Source organism: Ipomoea nil, unplaced genomic scaffold (genome assembly GCF_001879475.1).
Source record: "Ipomoea nil cultivar Tokyo-kokei standard unplaced genomic scaffold, Asagao_1.1 scaffold3100, whole genome shotgun sequence".
Classification (NCBI taxonomy): domain Eukaryota; kingdom Viridiplantae; phylum Streptophyta; class Magnoliopsida; order Solanales; family Convolvulaceae; genus Ipomoea; species Ipomoea nil.
This window is the reverse complement of record NW_017619528.1, coordinates 197,527-220,330: the sequence shown is the minus strand read 5'-3', so window position 1 is coordinate 220,330 and position 22,804 is coordinate 197,527. Positions and strand designations below refer to the sequence as shown.

The 22,804-nt window shown below is 38.2% G+C and overlaps 1 protein-coding gene across 1 annotated transcript; it reads right to left on the bottom strand.

Annotated features, from left to right (window-relative positions):
• Positions 1-1,867: 1,867 nt before the first annotated feature.
• On the bottom strand, positions 1,868-4,932 carry LOC109166528 (pyruvate dehydrogenase E1 component subunit beta-3, chloroplastic-like). Its single transcript, XM_019315469.1, has 4 exons — positions 4,560-4,932; positions 3,582-3,685; positions 3,451-3,494; positions 1,868-3,007 (listed from the first exon to the last, which is right to left on the bottom strand). The coding sequence occupies exons 1-4, from the start codon at positions 4,660-4,662 to the stop codon at positions 2,035-2,037; spliced, it is 1,224 nt and encodes a 407-aa protein (XP_019171014.1). The 5' UTR covers positions 4,663-4,932; the 3' UTR covers positions 1,868-2,034.
• Between the last annotated feature and the right edge of the window lie 17,872 nt (positions 4,933-22,804).

Genomic DNA, 22,804 nt, shown 5'->3' with positions numbered 1-22,804 from the left:
TAGTGAAAGGTTCCCGTGCGGATGTGCGGTGGATTAATGTGCGTGAGATTTATACTCAATGTGCGTGAGTGTTGTGCTTAATGTGTTTGGGATTTGTACTTAATGTGCGTGAATGTGTAAAATGCAGTAGAAAATATTGATGTCAGCTTCTTCCCCATCCCCAGTAGCCATTGCCTCCTCCCTGATGATGATGATGCGGAGGCGGGCTATGGTGGTTAAGAAATTATGAGAATAATACAACATAAATCCACACTTAGCTGTTGTGCAAATTTTACTGTGCGTGCGTCATCTATATAAACATTCAACTGCACTGAAGGTAGCTGATAATCCAGAATCCATAGCCAAATTGAAGGAAGAAGTAACAAGAAACTTGGGCGTTAATGTGCGTGAATTTCTGTTCTACTTCCTTTTGAGCTCGTAATTATGAAATACTCACGCATATTAAACACAAATCTCACGCACATTAAACACAATACTCAGGCACATTAAGTACAAAACTCACGCATATTAACATGACGCACATTAAGTACAAATCTCAGACACATTGAGTACAAATCTCACGCACATTAAGTATAAACCTCACGCACATTAATCCACCGCACATCCGCACGGGAAGTCACAAATATATATATATATATATATATATATATATATATATATATATATATATATATTTTTTTTTTTTTTTTTTTTTTCTATTTTACCCCTAATAAAATTTATTTCCTATTTCACCACTACCACCGCCACCATTGCCACCGCCGCCACTGCCACCACCATCACCGCTGCCGCCACCACCAACACCACCACCGCCGCCACCGTCACCGCCACCACCAACGCCGCCATCACCACCACCACCACATTTTTATAAGAGTATATTTATGTCTTTTAAAATATATTTCATTTCTATTCCTTAAACCAACCAAACACGGTAATATAATTCTTAAAGTCTATTCCTTCTGCGAACCAAACAATAGAATACGATTCCTATTATATTCTTTGAGTATTCCATTCCTTATGGAATAACATTCCTATTATCTCAAAATTCATTCCGTGAACCAAACTTACTGTAATACTTTTACTTATCAGTATAATATTTTTCAATCATGAAACTAAAACTAATATATACTTAATATGTATGCGTATTTTTTAAAAAATATTTATAAATATACCATAATACTTTTTCTAAAAAAATTTAATATTTACACGTTTATCCTATGTTTCATTTTCTACCTTTGTTGAGATGTGACTATTTCCCCCTTCTCCATGCTATGATTGCTATTTAGACAATGAATATACAATCTATTTATACTCATTAACAGATGAATATACAATTTTTTTGAAAGGAAAACTAGCTTTATTATATTCATTATCGAACCTCAAACATCTAAAATAAACAATGGCAGAACATGAACCCAAACACTAATCTGACTAAGAACCGATCCCCATAGCAAGCAAATAGGCGACACGATTCGCATATCGTTTAACAAAGAAGAATATCAACCCGTTAACACTAGCTGCAGCTTCTTTCACATCAAACACCGACTCTCCATGCAACGCATGGAAAACCTCCTGTGCATCCATCTCCACATCCACCTCAGTCATTCATCTCCTTCAGCCAACTCAATGCCTCTAGGATCCCCACCACTTTGCTTCCCTAGTCGATCCCACTGAATTCGTCAGACATTTTTTTAAGAGGTCTTGTGTGAAACAGTTTCACATTAGACTTATAATACTTTTTCATTAAAATGTAATACTTTTCTATGAACTCTAAGAAAAATATTATATTTCCGCTAAAAAAAATATTATTATATTCGTCTCTTATAAGACTTATTCATTTTTAATGCACTAGAAACACAAATAAGCAATTAATGAATAAAAAGGAAAGACCATACATACATCACAAGTCATCAAATAATACAAAAATTGACATCTTAACAAATTATTGTTCAGTACAAAATAAGAATAAACCAGAATTAGGCAACATGAGAGGATGAGAAAAATAGTTACCAAGCTGTATGTTCTGATCTCCTACCACTAATGGCATAGCTGTTCTACTGCAGTAACAATTTGTGGTGGTTGAACCACGGTCCAATTCTCGAGTACTCCTGCATATGGAGTTGGAACATCCTGGGATGACAAACACACAATTGGGGCATCTAAGTAGTCATGGAAGTTTTCATTTATGGCAGAAATCAAGCTGGCACCGATCCCTCCGGTGCGCATGCACTCCTCCACGATGAGCACGCGGTGCGTCTTCTTCACCGACTGCCCGATGGTGTAAAGATCAAAGGGTTTCAATGACCTGATATCGATAACCTCTGGATCGTATCCCTTGTTTACCAAGGTCTTGGCGGCCTGCATCACATGGTACCGCATCCTTGAGTAGGTTAGGATTGTGACGTGCTCCCCGGGTCTCACCATCTCGGCTTCTTCGAGGTTCAAGACGTACTCCTCGTCGGCGATTCTCTCCTTGAGGTTGTAGAGCAAGACGTGCTCGAAAAGAATGACGGGGTTCTCACTTCTGATGGCAGCCTTCATCAAGCCCTTGGCGTTGTAGGGGGTCGAGCAAGCTACCATTTGGATTCCGGGGATCGATTGGAAATATGACTCCAGGCGCTGTGAGTGCTCGGCCCCGAGCTGCCTGCCTACTCCACCAGGACCCCGAATGACAATTGGTATCTTGAACTGGCCACCAGATGTGTAATGTAGCATACCACAGTTGTTCGAGATCTGGTTGAAGGCTAGAAGAAGAAATCCCATGTTCATTCCCTCGACAACTGGTCGGAGACCAGTCATGGCCGCTCCAATGCCCATTCCAGTGAAAGAGTTCTCGGCAATTGGAGTGTCGAGGACCCTTAAATCACCGTACTTTTCTGCCAGTCCTTTAGTGACCTTGTATGAACCTCCATAATGACCGACATCTTCACCCATCACACACACACTCGGATCTCTTTCCATCTCCTCATCAAGCCCTTCCCGAAGGGCTTCAAAAAGCAAAAGTTCATGCCTTGATGCAAAAAAAAAAACGATTAATTCATCAATTGTTTACTCAAATAATGAATGGCAGGGCAGTATGATGAATAAAGCTCAAAGAATAGCAGTATGGATAACAACAAAATTAATTTGAAACTATTAATGAGTGTACATAAGATGCAAATACTCCATCGAGAATTCCCAGAAATTTTTTCATTAAAGAATGATAAGAGTAAATTAACACAAACACTGGGGAATTAGCATGAACTAAGAGATAATGCACCAATTCCATCGAATTAGCTCCTGGATGAGCAACTACTGATCAAATACTCAGCCCAAAAAAAATGATTTAGTGAAATATTTTGCATCTTCTTAAAGATATTGCAGTTAAGAGCAAAATGGAGCTAAACATTCAACGGTTAACCAAATAAAAACGCAACATAGATTGTGAAGAGAGAGCTAGAGAAGTGAGCACACCCCGGTTTGGACGATGTAGAAGCAGCTGCACCATCAGCCTTCGTCTACAATATATAAGAGTTGGTTACACATCAACCTTCGAGATTATGAATAGACATTCAAAGAGTGACATAGAAACAAGGAACACTAACCGCAACAGCACTAGTAACCAATTGCTCAGCTCTCTTTCCATTCCAGCTCAAACCAGAGCTTAATCTCCCATCAGATCTAATCACAAAAAAGGTTCCTTTCCTCCCTAGAGAAACCAAAAAACATCCAATCCATTAGTACCAAACTATAAATCCCTCCAATCAAGCATCATCTAAGAGATCAAAGAAATGAGTAACTACAACTTACCCAAAGACAAGCAAGCCTGTGACTCTAGGTAGGAAACAACAACGATTAAACATAAGCCAAATTCTCCTATGAGACCATCTCACGGATCAGACAGACAGGTTGGGTTTTTGATAAGTTATTACAATTTTCATCCCCTTCAACTCTTAATATTACATTTTGATTTAAAAGTATTACATTTTCCGTCATAAGTATTACACTTTATAAGTAACAATTAAACAATTTTAGTATTACATTTTTTCTCATAACTAACTATTCAACCCCAAATATTAAATTTTGATTTAAAAGTAGTGCTTCTCCTTATAAAGTACCCGTAAGAAACAATTTATTTCTTTATTAGTATTATATATTTCACAACATAAGTATTACATTTCCATCAAGATCCACCCAACCCGTCTCACAACATAAAAAGGCAAAAGCTTTAAGCAATATACACAAAATCTATACCTAAGTAATGCAAACACTATGGGTTAAGATTACATTCTGGGAATATATATGAGGGTATGAGAAACAAAAATAAATGACCCACAAATTACAATGGAACACCAAAAAGGCGAAAACTTTAAGGAATTAAACAAAAGTGGATGTCGAGTTCATGCAAAAGGAATGAAATGAGGCCAACGCTGAAGCAAATCAAACACGTAATTAAAGTTCGAAACATTAAGTACAAGAAGCAGGATTAAAGCCGAAAATCAAAGACTGAACACAAAAAGATGATAATAAATTCAATGTAAGAAACAAAATTAACTTGGAACCCATCCAAAACAATCAATTACCTGGGAAAGATCTGCGAGAAGAGATGTGAAACTTCTTGGAATCTAAGGAATTGGGCGAGGAGAGAGTAGTAGCGGCCCCAATTGCTTGAATAATAGCAGCCATTTCTTCTTCTTCTTCTTCTTATGCTTCCTGAATTGGTGATGAAGAATTCCAAGTACAGCAATACTACCTACATTCAAGAAATAGCGCAGACTTTGTGTGGGGAAGAAAGTATATAGAGATTGATAGAAAGTGGCGTGGTTTCATAGATAGAAAGAGTGGGAAGGGCGGCGGACAAAGCGAGGTGTAGGAGAGGTCGGGGCAGAAACTTTCATTTTTGTTCTGAGTTTCGGCGATTCATTTGAGAGCGAGCGGTGAGCCACATGTTTTCCGTCGCTGCTCATCGTCTACGACTCCACGTGTTCTCTTGAGTTGACCAAACCAATTGTATTGTGACACGTTTCAAGTTGAGGTAAGTAACGCCATCTGGATTAAAAAATACTCCTAAATTATGCTCTCAATTTTTACGAGGTAATACCACCTGAGATCCTCTAAGTATAGTAATTTTATCATATTTAATTTTAAACTTTTAAATTGTTCACTCGTGATCATTTGACTTTCAAATTGTTACCATGATCCAAGTTAACCACCCATCATCTTTCAACTATCAAATTTTAACCACTCATGGTCTTTCCAGGAGGATCGTGATTGGTTAAATTTTGAAAGTTAAAGGACCATGACTGGTTAAGTTGAATCACGGATGCTAATAATTTAAAAATCAAAAGACCATGAGAGTTGTCAATTTAAAAATTTAGAATTAAACGTGGCAAAATCACTATACTCGGAGAATCTCATATGGTATTAACTCCAACTTTTACTCTCTTACAAATCTTAAATATAGACAACGTTTAACTCACAAGATGAAAATATTTCATCCATACTTATCATATCAAGAAATATAATTGACGAGTAGAATTTGAGTGTCCCTGTCATAAAACCCACTATCGATTATAATGTGAGGGCATATTTGTCCATGGACTTTTTACTTTGCTTACGTGTAGAAGCATAATTGGATGTACTATTTAAAGATTTCTCATGCATCCTATTCGCTTTAGTTGGGAATTTGCAATTGCAATTTTGCCTAACAAATTGTTCTAGGTAAATTATATCATACATTATGGTCTATCTTGTATTTTAACTTTTGATACAAAATGATATTTAAATGATGTGATTTAGTTAATTTATTATGTATTTGTAATTAATATATTATGTGCATATAAATAAATTAAAGGTATATGTTAACTGTTTATAATATGTTAATTACAAACGCATAATATATTAACTGTATATACATAATATATAATTGTAGTAAATACATAAATTATTAACTGCAGACATATAATTTGAATGTTATTTTGAATCAAGATCTGCAATGTAAGGTGAACCTTTGGTCCATGGTGTAACAATTTAGTTGTTTTAATCGTTTATAGAAAGTTGTACGATAAAATAAATTGGTTATGATTAGTTATTAACATATCAAAGGATGTATATAAACATGCATATATTTTATAAACTTTTATTTATTATATAATAATCTTAATTATAAAAATAAGATGTAATAAATTATGTAGATATTTAAACAAACAAATAAAAATATTTGTTAATTATTAATTATAAAATATTTTATCTAATTATTTTTCAATAATAATTTATAAAGTATTAATGTAAATAATTATAAAATGAGACTATTTTATTAAAAAAAAAAAAAAAAGTAAAGAAATCATGTGCCTACATAGCCCGGTCGCATGCTCCACAATTGTTATACCATGGACCTTGATCCATTTTACATTATGCACTCTAATTTAAAACTTATGTGATTATAATTAACATATTATATACTTTCTGTTAATAAATTATGTGTCTGTAAATAAATTAAAAACACTTAATTTGTTAATTATATACACATCATTTTTAACTACAGACACACAATATGTTAACTAAAGATACATAATATGTTAATTGCAATTATATAATATGTTAATTGCATATTATATGTCTGCAATTAGTATATTATATGTATGTAGCTAATATATTATGTATTTGCAGTAAACATATTATACGTATATAGTTAACAAATTAAGTTTTTTTTTTTTAAATTTATAATTTACATGCACATATTTGTTAATTGCAATACATAATATATTAACTGCATACACATCATCATATCATCTAAATGGTATGGTCCATAGTTATAATTTGCAAATAGTGCTCCACTTTGTAGTTGTGCACAAGTTTTCTTTCACATTTTAGAGACATTAACATATCCACTCTCCGCTGTTGTTCTATCATAATATCTAATCTGTGGTCTCTCTCTAAGTTTCCTTTGGAGAGTACCTCCCTAGTTTTCTAGGGTTCCTACCCCACTATGGCTGATTGTATCCCATTATGGCGCTCTTTCCTCTCCCACGATGCCTTCATCCACGTTCTTCTCTGCATGCTATTTACGTATGTGCTCGCCCCAGGCTTCGATCGCATCATCCCGTCGATCTGCATTATACTGGTCTTTCATATCCTCCACGATCGTCTTTCCGATCGGTTTACGTTCACGGTTGTCTACGATCTCATTTACGATCGATTTGCGACCAGCGCTGTCCACGATCTCCTTTACGATCGGTTGGCGCACAGTGTTGCCTACGATCCCATTCACGATCGCATTGCGTACGGTGTTGGCTACGATCGAGATCTTTCTCCCGGTTCGCCCAGCCGTATTTATATTGATCGAAAATCCAGGTCCCTTCGCATCTCATCCGATCGTCCTGTCTGTCACCAGTTTGCTCTACATCGGACCACCATGGATACTCAAGAGATTGAGGAGGCTTGTGCGATTATGAAACTGTCGGAGGAGGAAGCAGGCGGATTGGAGGCTCCTGAAGGACAGAACACACCACCGCAGATTTACCATCATGAGATGGTGGGGCGGTTCTTGACTGATCGGCCGATCAAGCATGAACACATGCAGCAGGTTTTAGCCTCGGTCTGGAGGCCAGTCATGGGCATGCACATCCTCCCGATTGAAGAGAACCTGTTTCTGTTCCAATTTCTGCATCTGAAGGATCTGCAACGAATCTCTGATGATGGCCCCTGGACCTTCGAGAACCACACTCTGGTCTTCGACAAGGTTCCGATCGGGACGAATCCAGTAGACGTCAACCTTGGCTTTGTGGATTTCTGGATTCAGGTACACGATTTGCCATCAGTTTTTGCCTCTGCACATTTCATGTCCCGCATAGGTAATTACATTGGCTCTTTCAAAGCGGCTGATCCATACAACTTCGAGGGTACCTGGCGTAGCTTTTTTCGAATCCGGGTTCGGATTGATGTTCTGCAACCTTTGAAACGTCGAATGCGTCTGCTTCTCAAGGATGGGTGGGTGCACTGGGTGAACTTTAAGTATGAGCGCCTTGGCACGTTTTGTTTCTGTGGCGGGGTGCTGGGGCATTCCGAGAAGTACTGCAAAAAAGCCTATGATGAGGGACCGGAACCGGACGCTTACCCCTACAGGGCATGGATGCGAGTCGGAGCTTGCCGTCAAGTGCGTCCGATCGGGGCGAAGTGGTTACTACAAGACCTCCCGAGAGTGCCTCCGGCGCCAACCCAAAATACGGGATTGGTAGTTCAGGAAGTGGAGGCACTTGAAGCATCGAGTGGCTTGCACGGAGATTTGAAGCGTCACAGGGAGGGTAGCGAAGGAGAGGATATTGTCATGGTCGACTACTCAAAAAACTCGGGATCGGCGGGTCTGGCAGTCCAGGCTCGCCCCGCGCAATGAACATCTTGAGCTGGAACTGCCGGGGATTGGGGGGCGACCAGACAGTTTAGGAATTGCTGGGCCTCGTGTCCAGCCAGAAACCCGGTTTCGTTTTCCTTATGGAAACGAAAGCTACGAAGACGCAAGTGGAACGAATAAAATTACGCATGGAGTTTGAAGGGCTTCTATGCGTAGAACGGAATGGCATGGGTGGTGGTTTAGCCTTAATTAGACGAATCATCAATACACAAGAATGTAGAGGGATGCCTAGAGGGAGATCATAGCTAAGAAAATAGGTTTTGTTGAGACATGGGTTACCTCTTAGCCTTAATTAATTCCTTGGCTATGAAGGGTCTTTCTTTAAGCTTTCTTCTTTCTTGATTTCTCCTAAGGGAATTCTTGGAACTTCTTGTGTGGTGAGCGATTATTGTGGTGGGGGTTCTAGGTGCCTCTTATGTCCTCTATTTATATACCTAGGAGTCCTAATTAGGATCTAAATACTATAGGCTTGCTAATTCTATTCCCTTTAGGGCTAGGGGTTGGGTTTTAGAGGTGGGGGCCCACGGACTATGGTGGGCATTTTCCAATTTAAGTATTGTAATTTAATTCTTTCTTTGGATAATTGGTCAAATGATTAATTGATTTTAGGGGTCGTAACACGGGGTGTTACACAGATGGAACTCACGAATCAACCCCAGGCTCAATCTTTTGTTCAAGAAACCCCTATGGGTGAAGCAGGGGCTAACACCCCAGATTCGAGCTAGTGGAGGACACCGGCGGCAACTCCCAACCGAGCGTGGAATTGGCGGATCTTTACCCAACCCCAGGAAGATGTGGAAGCATCTGATGATGATAGGGAGAAAGATAGCGTTACCTACGATTATCCAGTCATTCGGGTAACAAAGGAAGAAAAGGAGAGGCTTCGTCGTCCATGGCGTAGATCCCTAATACTCCGTCTCCTGGGATGAACGGTAAGTTATTCTTATTTGCTCCAACGTCTCCAACGCATGTGGAACCCCGAGTCGGGCTTTCAATTGATAGCACTAGATCAGGATTACTTCTTGGCAAAATTCGATGCTCTGTCCGACTATGAGACAGCGAAATTTGGAGGTCCATGGATGGTCTTGGACCATTACTTGATAGCTCAAGAATGGAGACCCAATTTCAATCCAAGAAAGAATAAAACCGATTCAATCTTGGCGTGGGTAAGGTTCCCGTCCCTGTCGATAGAGTACTTTGACGACGATTTCATAAAGAAGATTGGGAAAGTGATTGGCCGACCTATAAAGATAGACTATCGACAATCTCATTTCAAAGGGGAAATTTGCAAGGGCTTGTATTCAACTTGATATTACCAAACCTTTGTTATCTAGATTCGTCTTGACTTCTGAGGAATGGCCAATTGAATATGAAGGCATCCATCAAATCTGCTTCAAATGTGGAATCTATGGCTATCGAATTGAGATGTGTGGCAAAGACCAGACTGGAACGACACCCATCGAAACCTCTTCTGGAAATGCTGAACCTCAGCCGAGATTGGAAAGGTCTGGCCAGAAACCTAAGGAGAAATATGGGGCTTGGATGTTGGTTACTAGAAACAACAGAAGAAATCAGCAGAAGCTGTAGAACCAATCCAACGTGAATATGGGGAGAGGTAGGTAGAAGGTTGCTCAGCCCAATGGTGAACCAGTTCAGGAAAATGTAGCAACTCATTCCCGGTTCGGAGCTTTGTTATGATCTCGATGATCCAGCAGGTGAGCAGAATCAGCAAGAATAGGCCATTCTATCTCCTCCTCAATAGCCTAATCTCCCAAGAATTAGGACCAACTATCGGGGGGCGAGGCAGAATATAGTCCATAATGTGGAGGTCGAACCAGGATCTGGAAGACAACCGCCACCCCATAGGCAGCCTCCGCCGCCTGGTCGTGAGGCCTACAGAGGTCGAGGGGGGAGGGGCTTTCAACCCAATCGAGCGGCAGCCGCAACAGAACACACTGTCGTTCTAGGATCCAGAAGGGGAGCGATTATTGAAAATACCACAGTCCACCATACTGATATGCATCCAGACTCCCCAATGCTTGCTGCTTTTGAAAACACCTTTAAGGAGGTTCCACCTGATATGGAGCAAGCTCCGCCTAACCAACCGCTGCACAATCTAGTTCTCCAATGGTTATATTTGGGAACAACTTCAAAGAAGTGCCACCCGATATGACACGGGCTCCTGTGCTTTTGGCCGACCCTCCCGATTTGGCGATGCGTGTGGAAGATCGTTGTGTTGACCATTTTGGTCCAGATGTGGATTCTCGCATGCGCCACTAGGCGCTTTCCTTATCCTCTTTCTGTTTATTTAATGATTTTTCTCGTCTGGAATTGCCAGGGTGCGGCCTCCAAATCTTTTAGGCGCGCCCTAAAACATTACTTATGTGTTCACAAACCATCCTTTGTCTGTCTTCTTCAGCCCAAAGTCTTGGGCTCTCAAGCCAACGAGATTTGCACTAGTTTGGGCTTTGATGATTGGGTTAGGGTTGAAGCCATTGGCTTTTCTGGGGGTATTTGGATATTATGGAAGTCTTCTGTGTTCATTGAGGTGTTATACACTCACCCTCAATTTATTTCTTTGCAGGTACAAGAGAACGATTCTGAACCTTGGCTGCTATCAGTTGTATATGGAAGCCCCAATAGAAGTTTAAAGAGGTGGCTCTTCTTAGACCTTTCAGGGCAGCTGTTTGACCCACCAGGCTCTTGGCTAGTCGTGGGAGATTTCAATGCAATAACCTGCCACGAAGAGGTCAATAACCAAGAGACTTTCTCTTTGGCAAGATGTGCCAAATTCAATCAATGGATTTTTAGAGAAGGGTTAATTGACATGGGTTTTATAGGTTCGGAATTTACGTGGATGAGGGGTATTGACTCTTCGTCATTCAAAGGAGCCCCTTTAGACCGGCCATGAGCAATACCGAATGGAGATATCTCTTCCCAAATGCGGCAGTCTATCACCTCCCAATGGCCCAGTCTGACCATTCGCCCCTCCTTGTCAATACATGCGATTCTCCACCGGCTATAACGGATAGAAGTTTCCGGTTCAATATGGCTTGGGTGAACCACACGACTTTCCAAGGTCTGGTTAGATCCTGCTGGGCAACTGACCGAAGTTTGGACCACAACATGGCTGAAATGGCAAAGCTCTTTTCGTCATGGAACAAAAACACATTTGGGAACATATTCTATAGAAAGAAATGCCTACTGGCCAGACTAGGTCTCATATAACGTAGATTATCCCTGGGGGCCAGATCGGATCTCATTAGACTTGAACGACGCCTACGGAAAGAGTTGGAGGTTACCTTGCACCAAGAAGAACTTATCTGGTTTCAACGATCTAGAGAGCAATGGATTACCTCTAGGGACCTCAATACTCGATTCTATCACACAGCCACCTCCATAAAGGGTAGACCTGGCAATTATGGACACGACACGAAACCAGACATGAAAATAACGGGTTAGTGTTTAGCCTTAACGTGTCCCGGGTCGTTAACGGGTTACCCGTTAAGGACCCGTTATGTTTCGTGTCTTAACGGGTCAACCCGTTAAACCTATTAAGAACCCGTTAATATTATCGTGTTAACCCGTTAACACGAACCCGTTTACCAAACCTGTTTATAATCTGCTAAGAATCATTGTCATTTAGGTAAGAACCATTGTAGTGAATGAGATTACAAAAGATATTATGAACATGACTAAGGATGAATTTACTACATTAGTCCAAGATCCTACACCATTCAACAATTTGAAATTTGAATTTTTATTGTGTTCAATTTGATTCTAAAAACTAGTATGGACTCCTTTAATTATGATTTTTGGATGTTATTTTATCATTTTATGAATGTTATGGATTAAATATTTTTTTAGTTTGTTTGATGGATTGAACGGTAGGTTTTATTTCTTTTTTATAGAACTTAACTTTAAATTTTAGTTTTTAAAATATATTAATAGAAATAGCGAGTTTAAACGGGTTTCGTGTCATATCGTGTCGACACGACTTGAAACCTGTTAACAAAACGTGTCTATCGTGTCAACCCGTTTAACCCGTTAACAAATTGTGTTCGTGTTCGTGTTAAAAATTTGAACCCATTAACCATAACGTGTCGTGTCCGTGTTTAGCCTTATCGTGTCGACCCGTTAACGGACCCGTATACACGAATTGCCATGTCTAATAAAGGGTAACAATCGAAAAATCATGTCCTTAAGGGATGAAGACGGCAATATTCTCACGGATGAAGAGTCAATTAAAGCCCTGGTTCGTAAATTTTATATGAACCTCTTCACAGCAGAACTCAACATGGCTAAGATTTATCTACCTCGGGGCCGGTTTCCTCGATTAGACAGTCTGGATTGGCAGTCCATTAACTTACCCATCAGCGATGAAATTGTGAAAATTGCATTGTGTTGGTCCCGATAGGGTGGTGAAAGTCTAGAGGGGGGGGGGGGGGGGTGAATAGACTTTCAAGCTTTTTCAAAATAAATAACTCTTTGGTAACTTCAACTCTAAGTAACAAGTAAATAGAGTAAGTTTGAACTGCACAGCGGAATAATAGTATGTAAAGAGTTATGCCCAACCAATAATTAAAATGTGCATGTAAGATGGGTACAGATGATATGTAAAGTGACAGAGATATTTAAAGGAGATGGTTCACTCAATATGTAACAATAATATTCAAGATTGTAAATAAATATCGTGTCACGTCGACCGTGTAACGAACGTTACATGCAACACGTCAAACTTGCTTAGAATGATTCAATATTTAAGCTTGAGAAGTTTGAGTCACATGCATACGTGAAAACACACTAAACCCAGATGATTAAGATTAACTGTGAATAGTAAACGGGTTTGTCGGATAAGATAGATAAATAGAGCAGATTATGTAAGTGCGGTATCTAAATGAGAGAGGCAATTTATAGTGGTTCGGAAGTGGTGTAATCTTCCTAGTCCACTTTACTCCATTCACTTCTAGGAGTAATTCACTATTTTCCACACACAGTTACAATAGTGAATAAGCGCTACACAAGCACTTCTTCCGGATGTCTTGCACACAGCTACACCCAACTCCGAGTGTCTCGCACACAGTTACACTCAACTCCGAGTATTTCGCACACAGCTATACTCAATGCCAACTAAGTGTCTTGCACACAGCTACACTTAGCAACTACGAGTGTTTTGCACACAACTACACTCACTAGAGTATTTTGCACACAACTATACTCTTTTTACAATTACAAATACAAAGGTAATTGTATCTCTCTCCAACTAGTTTTGAGATTATTCAGACTAAGTCTCTAATGAATATGTGAGCACTTGCACTTTTCGAATTTTGCACTTGTTTATCCGTGTGTATTCACCTCTATCTCTTTTCTTCAAGTCTTCATGGCTTTTTATAGGCAATCATATATATCCGTTGGAGTGGGATAATTTGATATTTGAAATTTGAATCTTCATAGCCTGATATTGTTGACAATAGTAGATCTTCAATTTTGATTTGATTGTCAACTTGCCTGACAAAATAATATTTTATCTCAACTTGATTTTCAAGTTGTTTCTTAAAATATTATTTTTGTTGTCAATTTGAATATCCAACGAATCTTTGAAATAAATTCATCTGATAGAATTTATTTCTAGGATAAGTTTTTATATTCATGTCTTCATAAATATTTTTCCGTTCTGATCAAATATCTTCAGGCAATTTTGGATTCTTGTGGCATGTGGGCTGATCCAAAATAAATTCCTTCAAATTTATACATTTTCTGAACATCTTGCTTTTTTGCCACATTGTGCTCCTTTGAATTGGACACTTCTTGCTAGTTTGACTTGAACATTGTGCTTTTTTGATTTAGTCACATTGTGCTTTTCTGATTTAGTCACATTGTGCTTTTCTGATTTAGTCACATTGTGCTTTTCTGATTTAGTCACATTGTGCTCCTTTGGACACATCGTGCTTGTTCACATTGTGCTCCTTGGAACATTGTGCTTGACCGATTTAGTCACATTGTGCTCCTTTGGACACATCGTGCTTGTTCACATTGTGCTTCTTAGAACATTGTGCTTGACCGCATCGTGCTCCTTTCAGACATTGTGCTCCTTGGAACATTGTGCTCCTTTGGCAACATTGTGCTTGTCCGAATTCTTGACTTGCAAAAAATAAGTCCTTGGGGGGGGGGGGGGGGAATCAATCTCGGGTATGATCGTTTTGAATAAAGACTTCTACCATTTCGCCGTTAGGCTCATCCAGTCATTTCTTGCAACGCCATTCCTTTATGCTTCTTTCTCGGATGAATACTCGTAGGACCAAAATTAATTTCCCAAATTAATTTTGTTCTTCCTATGGTAGATTCCTTTTGACTCGATATTCTGATTTATGATTCTTATACTAAAAGACCTAAAAACTAAGGGGATTTAAAGTACATTTGGCTCATCAAAACTTACAAAAATATTCCTATCACATTGTTTGAGATGGCTCCCTGTAAAGCACCAGGTCCCGACGGGTTCACAGTGGGGTTTTATCAGAAAACATGGGAAACAACAGGTGAAAGTCTGGTGAAGTTTGCCAAGACTTTCTTTGATCAAGGCTCCTTTCCCCCTGGCAGTAACGATACATTTCTATCCCTCATCCCTAAGGTTTCAAGTCCTATCAGCGTCAATCAGTTTCGCCCTATTGGTTTATGCAACGTGACATATAAACTAATCACGAAGATCATGGCCTTAGGACTCAAAAACATCGCGAGAAAGATCGTAGGTCCCCACCAAACAAGCTTTGTTCTGGGTAGACAAATTTCCGATAACATATTGGCCTATCAAGAGATCCTTAGCTCGATGAAAACAAAGAAAGGCAGAACCGGCTGGGTAGTAATGAAAGTGGACTTAGAGAAGGCCTACGATAGGCTATCCTGGGAATTTCTAGAAGACACTCTACAGGACATTGGCTTTAATAATACTTGGAGGAGAAATATCCTCGAATGTGTTACAGCCTCGAGACTTGCGGTACTATGGAATGGCCAATAGACCGACTGGTTCGAACCGGGAAGGGGATTGAGACAGGGAAACCCTATATCACCCTTACTCTTTGTTTTGTGCGTTTAAAGACTCAGCCACATTATAGATGATTCAGTTGTAAGTGGTCGTTGGAAAGGAATCAAGATTAGTAGACATGCTCCTAATATGACGCATCTGTTTTTTGCAGATGATCTCATTTTCTTTGGCGAAGCAACGGTCCCTCAAGCATTGGAGATGAAGGGCTGCATCGATCTATTCTGCTCAGCTTCAGGCCAGAAGATCAGTACCCAAAAGTCCACCTTATTCTTCTTTGGAAATACGACATTGGCTCAACAACAGTGTATTCTGGAAGTATTGGGCATCCCAAGTGTGACGGATATGGGCAGATATCTAGTGTTCCTTCAATTCATGGGAGAGTGAAGAATGAAACCTTTTATGGAATTCTCAAAAAGGTACAATCTCGACTAGCTGGCTGGAAATCAAGATCTGTCTCACTAGCTGGACGTCACGTCCTTGTTCAATCTGTCCTAACGGTAATCCCATATTTCACTATGCAAACCATGATGATTCCAGCTGGAGTTATATCTACCTTTGAAAGGTTAATCAGAGATTTCCTTTGGGGGAGTACAGCTGAAGCAAGGAAATGTCATCTTGTTAATTGGGATACCATCACACGTAGCAAATCTAATGGAGGCATGGGTATACGGAGCCTTAAACATATGAATTTGGCATTTTTAGCCAAGCTCGGGTGGAGAATAATTCAAGATGAGGACAGTCCATGCATTAAGCTATTCATGGAAAAATATGGGATTATACCCTCTGACTGGTCATCGTGGCAGCTCAGAAGTAACAATTCAAATGCGTGGAGGGGAATAGTCAAGGCTCTCCCCACAATCCAATCTGGCATCAAACGGTTGGTAAGAAATGGGTCAAGTACGTTGTTTTGGATGGATAAATGGCTAATAGATGGCCCTCTTTATGAACTGTCGTCTGAGTTGCGTCCTTCCGAACTAAGGAGGACGATGTCCAGTTATTGGATTACAAATGAGGGCTGGCAATGGGATCAGGTGAAACATCTTCTACCCTCCTCTGTACTCAGAAAATTAGCCACCTTTATCCTCTGTGAGGAACAAGAGGCCCCGGATTTAATCGGCTGGGAACCTGAATCTAGTGGGATCTTCACTGTCAAGTCTGCGTACAACATTGCACTGGGTGCAAGTGAGTCTTTGGATGCTACTAAGTGGAATAGTATCTGGAAACTTAATGTGCCGAACCGGATTCGCCTCTTCCTTTGGCTGTTAAGGCATGGCAAAATAAAGACTAACCTTAACAGGTCTAGACGTGGGATATCCAACAATGACAAGTGCTGGTTATGCTAGGATTGCATCGAGGATTCAAACCATGTCATGCGTTTCTGCCCTGCGACGGAAGAAGTCTGGAAATTGTCTCTGCCTATATTACATGAAAAGCTCAGAAATAGTCCGTTTGTTAGCTGGGTTGACGAAGGAATTGCTGCGAACAATAACAGTAACCACCCCTGCCACAATAGCACCGTTTTTGCGATCACGGCATGGTGGATTTGGAAATGGCGAAAGGATGCTATCTTCAATGGCAAGGTTATCCCGATCGAATCAAAGACATCCATTATAAAGGCCCAGGTTAACGAAGTAATTTGTGCTTTCGATAAAGCTAGGGGATTCAAACCTTCAAGTAGTTCTCTAGAGTGGAGGAAACTTAGCTGGACGAAACCACCGGACAACCTGGTTAAGGTAAACATCGATGGGTCGGTGATCCCATCGTCCTTTTCTGCAGGGTGTGGGGGTGTCATTAGAGGTAGCATGGGGGAATGGAAGCATGGTTTTGTGGCTACCATAGCGAATTGCACCCCGCTCGAAGCTGAAGCCTGGGCGCTACTTAAAGGAATCCAACTGACAGCAGCTTTGGGTTTCACACGGGCTTTATTTGAAAGCGATTCGGCCGAAGTAGTCGAGTTTCTCAATAGTAATAAACCCCCACGTATTGCAGCACATAATGTCTTGTTAGCATGCAGGAAAGAGCTACAGCTGTTTGAACTTTGGCAGGTATCACATATCAACCGGGAATAAAATTTGGTGGCAGATGCACTATCTAAACTCTCGCGACAATTCAGAGATGGATTTCATAGACTACCGATTCCTCCAGATATAATTAGAGGGATCTTAGAAGATGATTTGGCTGAAGTCCCTTTGTGGCGTAATACCAGTGAATCTGTGTAATTGTGTACTTGGGTCTCCCCCTTCCAGGTAGAAAAAAAAAAAAAAAAAAAAAAAAAAAAAAAAAAAAAATATATATATATATATATATATATATATATATATATATATATATATATATATATATATATATATATATATATATATAATGCCCAATGCATTCTTGGAACAAAATAACATTTTGACAAAAATGCTAAGGAACCACTGCTAATTGCAACATTTCCAAAATCGGAGGTTCAGTGGCAAACAAATGATACAAAAAAAAAAAAAATAGTAACCAAATACTTATATTAATTGTTTTTTTTAGCAAGTTAAACAACTAAATTGAGAAAAAAATAATTAATTAAGAACTACTTCGAGATAATCTAAAAAATTGATACCAAACAAGACTATTGTTTTTCTATACTGCTTTTGCCTAATTCTTAACTTCTAAAGCACAACTGCTGCAAATTTTTTTTGATAGGTTGAAAAAATATATTTGAACAGATACTACAATGTAATAGAGACAGTAGTACTCAAAAAAAAAAAAAAGCAAAACTACTACAAATTTTTATTATTTTGTTTTTTTTTTTTCCAAATAAATGAACAATCCATTTGCATTGAACAACTATAACTAATTAAAACATATGAAATATTTAGCTATAATTAAAATAAGAATAGTGTTAACTTTTTCTCTTAATTTTACCATCTAATATTCACCTCCTAACATGACAATAATTTTTTTAATTTTTATTTTTTTGTTTTGAAATTTCAAATAATTGTTTTTACATAATATGCCATGTCAACATTTACCAACATTTTTAGGTGACAATCAGTCATTTTGGAGTGAATTGGACGATTTTAGAATGTTCAATAGTTTAATTGTATATTTTTTTTTAGTTTAGTGACTTAATTACATTTTCGTCTCTGGTTCAATAAATAATTTGACCCTTATTCCTTAATCTTATAATTGAATATGGCATATATGTTTAGTAGCTTTAAGTAGACCTAGCAATTTGCGACACAATCATTAACACGATACAAAACCCGGCATGAATATAATGGGTTAGTGTTCACCGTACCCTTAATGTGTCACGGGTTATTAATGGGTGGACTCATTAAAATTCGTATCTTAACAAGTCAACTTCTTTAACCAGTTAATATTAGCATTAATTATGTTTTTTAAAAATTATTTTATCATTTTATAAACATCATTTGGTATGTTAAAAATTAGATATCTTTACTATTTTGTTGATTTAATTGTACATTTAATAAAAAATGTTTTTTGTTTCTAAAGTTTTATTTTTAAAAATTAATATTATATTAATATTTCTAATGGGTTATTGTATCAAATCATGTAGTGTGGACCCGGAACCTATTAACAAAAGTGTTTATCGTATAAACACTTTTAGAAACCGTGTTTGTGTTTAGAACTCTAACTTGTTAATCTTAATGGGTCGTGTCCGGATTTAGCATTGATAAGTGCCTAATTTTTTTTTTCTCACCTTGCATTTAGCCTTATTTTGCTTTCCATTTGTTAAAATTTTGCCCAAAATGTTCTTTATTTGATTCATTTGTGTGCTTAGATGTAATTCCTGATGATTGAGATGAAATGAATAATTTTTAGAATATTTTGGATATAGTTGGAGTCATTAGTAACCAATGATATGCCAAAAAGATGAATTCAATACTCTTTAGAGAACAAAAAAAATGGTGTCTTTGCTATTTTCGCTCAACATGACTATTGTTTGGTATTTTAACCATATCTCAACCTAGGAATGTCCAAATTAAGTGGATTTTGCATCATTAGAAAGACAACTCAAAGGGAAACAACTTTGATGAAGACCATTAAGCCTAATTCTGATATATATATATATATATATATATATATATATATATATATATATATATATATATATATATATATATATATATATATCTATGATAAGTGTGTTTATGTCCATATTTCTACACCATATATAGACCTATTTTGAGTGAAAGATACTTTGGTTTTATGCAAAATGTGCCTTAGCTCATTTGTTTATATCTTTAGGTGCATAAACCATTGAATTGAAAACAATCGTATGCTTTTCGGGGCATTTTGAGCGAATCTCAAGTCAATGAGAGTCAAGGTGGCTAAAATTCTTCAAAGAGTAAAAGAGTGGTACTTTCAATGGATTTGATAACAAGAACAAAACAAGGGAAAAGTGGAGCAAAATACCAAAGAATTGTAATTCTTGCTAAATTTGGCGACATATTAGAATTTTGATCATATCTCATTGTAGAAATGTCCGATTCAAGTGATTCTTGCGCCATTGGAAAGAACACTCGAAGGGCTACAACTTTTATGCAGACCTCAATGTCTAATTTTGAAAGGAAAATGGTCAAAATCAGCCTACAAATCGGACCTGTGATGCCCGTGTCGAAAATTTCCAATAGCCTATTTCTGAGCAAGTGTCCACATTCGACGCATCGAATCTTTCTAGTAGGAAGTGCGAAGAAAGAAGATAAGGCTCGACGCTTCGAGATTGCGTGCTGTGTAAGAAATCAACTGTCCAAAAATTCCTATTCTACCCTTATTTGGCTCCACTATAAAATGCCCATCTTCCTCAAACCGTAGACATAAGTTGCGTTTTTGGAGACAAAAAGAGGGAAAGATATCAAGAGCTACAAGCCACCTTGGAAGAAGGAGGAAAATCTAGGAAGATTCGGGAGAATCTCTTCCCCTTTTCTTTTACTTTCTTTGTTTCTTGTAAACTCTTTTATATTATTGCAATGAATGCTATTCTAGTCATGAGTGGCTAAAACAACTTAGGGATTTTTGGATGAAAGTGTTTATGAACCTATGTGCCTAGTTCTTAAATTCATTAATATATTTACATTTGAATTTTATAGCTTGTGTTGCAATTGTGTTCTATCTTGTTGATGCTAGTAACTAAGGGCCCAAATTACTCGTTTCAATGCTATCTTTATGTCTTAATGGGAGTTGGGACATATTTTAGAGCACCCACAATTGCCCTTAACTATTGCACATTGGGAGATGGCATTTTAGTTAAGGATTTATCTTGAATGCTTGTTCTTGAATTGTTAGAGCGTTTATATAATGGGAAAGAATATTCACTCGCATTATTTTAGGTTGGAGTTACGGGAGTAATTCCTTCCCTTGTATGCATTCTCACACTTGTTTGAACCCAAATTAAATGTTACACTTTAGATTAGTACTAGGTGATTAAGCACTTGAACCCCAGAAATCCCACTCTTTCTCTATTGTTTTCATCAACCTGCTACCTTGTTCTCTTTTAATTAGTTTTACTTTTACAATCAATCAATCACCCTTTTCGTTAGGATTAGCTTCTGGTGAATAGATTAGTAGCTAGTGCTTGATACGCTCCGCTTCTCTGTGGATTAATAACCCGATACTGCGGGTATTTATTTGTTTGTCAAATTATACCGCAATCAATATATATATATATATATATATATATATATATATATATATATATATATATATATATATATATATATATATATATATAATAAGGTTCAAATGTTGTTGGTGCGCCTAGGTGTTGTTGTGCGGTTCAATATAAGTCATTGATCGTGTTTAAATCAATGTCCATGATTAACAAAATAAAAAAAAACGTGGTGGCAATTTGGTAATTTTTGCATCTAGGTCAAATTTAAGGTGCGTGGTTTTTGTAAGTGCTTGGTTTTTGTGCTTATGATGCGTGGTTTGTGTGCTTAAAGTGAATAGTTGTTAAAACTTAAGGTGCGTCAACTTGAAGCTTAAGTTGCGTGGTTTTCATTCTTAAGGTGCATTGTTTTCCTTCTTAAGGTGCGTGATTTGTATGCTTAAGGTGTGTGAGTTGATGAAACTTAAGGTGTGCCGTTTTAAAACCTTAGGTGCGTGGTTTGTGTACTTAAGGTGCGTGGTTTGTGTGCTTAAGGTGCGTGGTTTATGTACTTAAGGTGAGTAGTTTGTGTACTTAAGGTGCGCCGGGCTAAGGCTTTAGGTGCGCGTGGTTTGTGTTCTTAAGGTGCTTTGTTTGTGTGCTTAAGGCGCGTGTGGTTTGTGTACTTAAGGTGCGTCAACCGTACAATCGCATGAAAAGCTATACCTGTACCTAAACCCTTCCCCCCTCCCGGTTGAAGTCGTGTACCACAGTTTGTGAGTCGCGTGCTTAGATTTATTAATTAATAGAGCGTGTGTTCGAAACCTGATGTTTACATGTATTCTTGTGTGTCATTATGTATTAAATTGTGTAGGTAATATTAATTTGTTGTGTGCCTATTATTTGTCTGCACAGTCCTCTATATATTGTTGTCCTCATTTGAACTCAACCCTCTCTCTCTCTCTCTCTCTCTCTCTCTCTATATATATATATATATATATATATATATATATATATATATATATATATATATATATATATATATATATATATATATATATATATATATTTCTAATCACGTGAAAACACTACGTTATGTGAGAACATGTGGTCCTTTCTTGGCCTTTGATTTTAGCAAATCTAATGGTTGTTATTTTTTGTAATTTATATTATTTATTTGGCAGTTTTTAGTCTTTGCAGTTTCTAGTCCAAGCTCAATCACTAATTTTAGCTTAAATCATGATCGTGCAATCTCTAAAATGAATGGTGTGGATTATACGTGCAATCCTTAAAATGAATGGTGTGGATTACACCACATATCCTCACCTAGTTGCTGCTAGTACCTTTGGTGAATAAAGATGGATCAGCACTGGATTGTTTAAAACCTTCTTGCAGTAGGGCAGTAGTAAGTTTGGCGTTCCATTGACGACTAGCTTGCTTAAGGCCATAAAGTGACCTTAACAGTTTGCACACTTGATTTGGCCTGTCACTTTGAATTCCGGGAGGGAGAACCATATATACCTCCTCATTTAAATCTCCATGTAGGAAGGCGTTGTTGATATCCAATTGATGGATATGCCAAGCCTTTGATGCAGCCACACAGCCAAGAAGGTTCGAATGGTAGTGAGTCTTGCCACCTGGAAAATGTCTGGATGTAATCCACCCCTAGTTGTTGTGTATAACCCTTGGCTACCGATCTCGCCTTGTATCGCTCTAATGTGCCAACAACCTTGAGCTTAGCCTTGTAAACCGACTTGCAGCCTATAAGAGTTTTACCAGTGGGCAAGTCAGT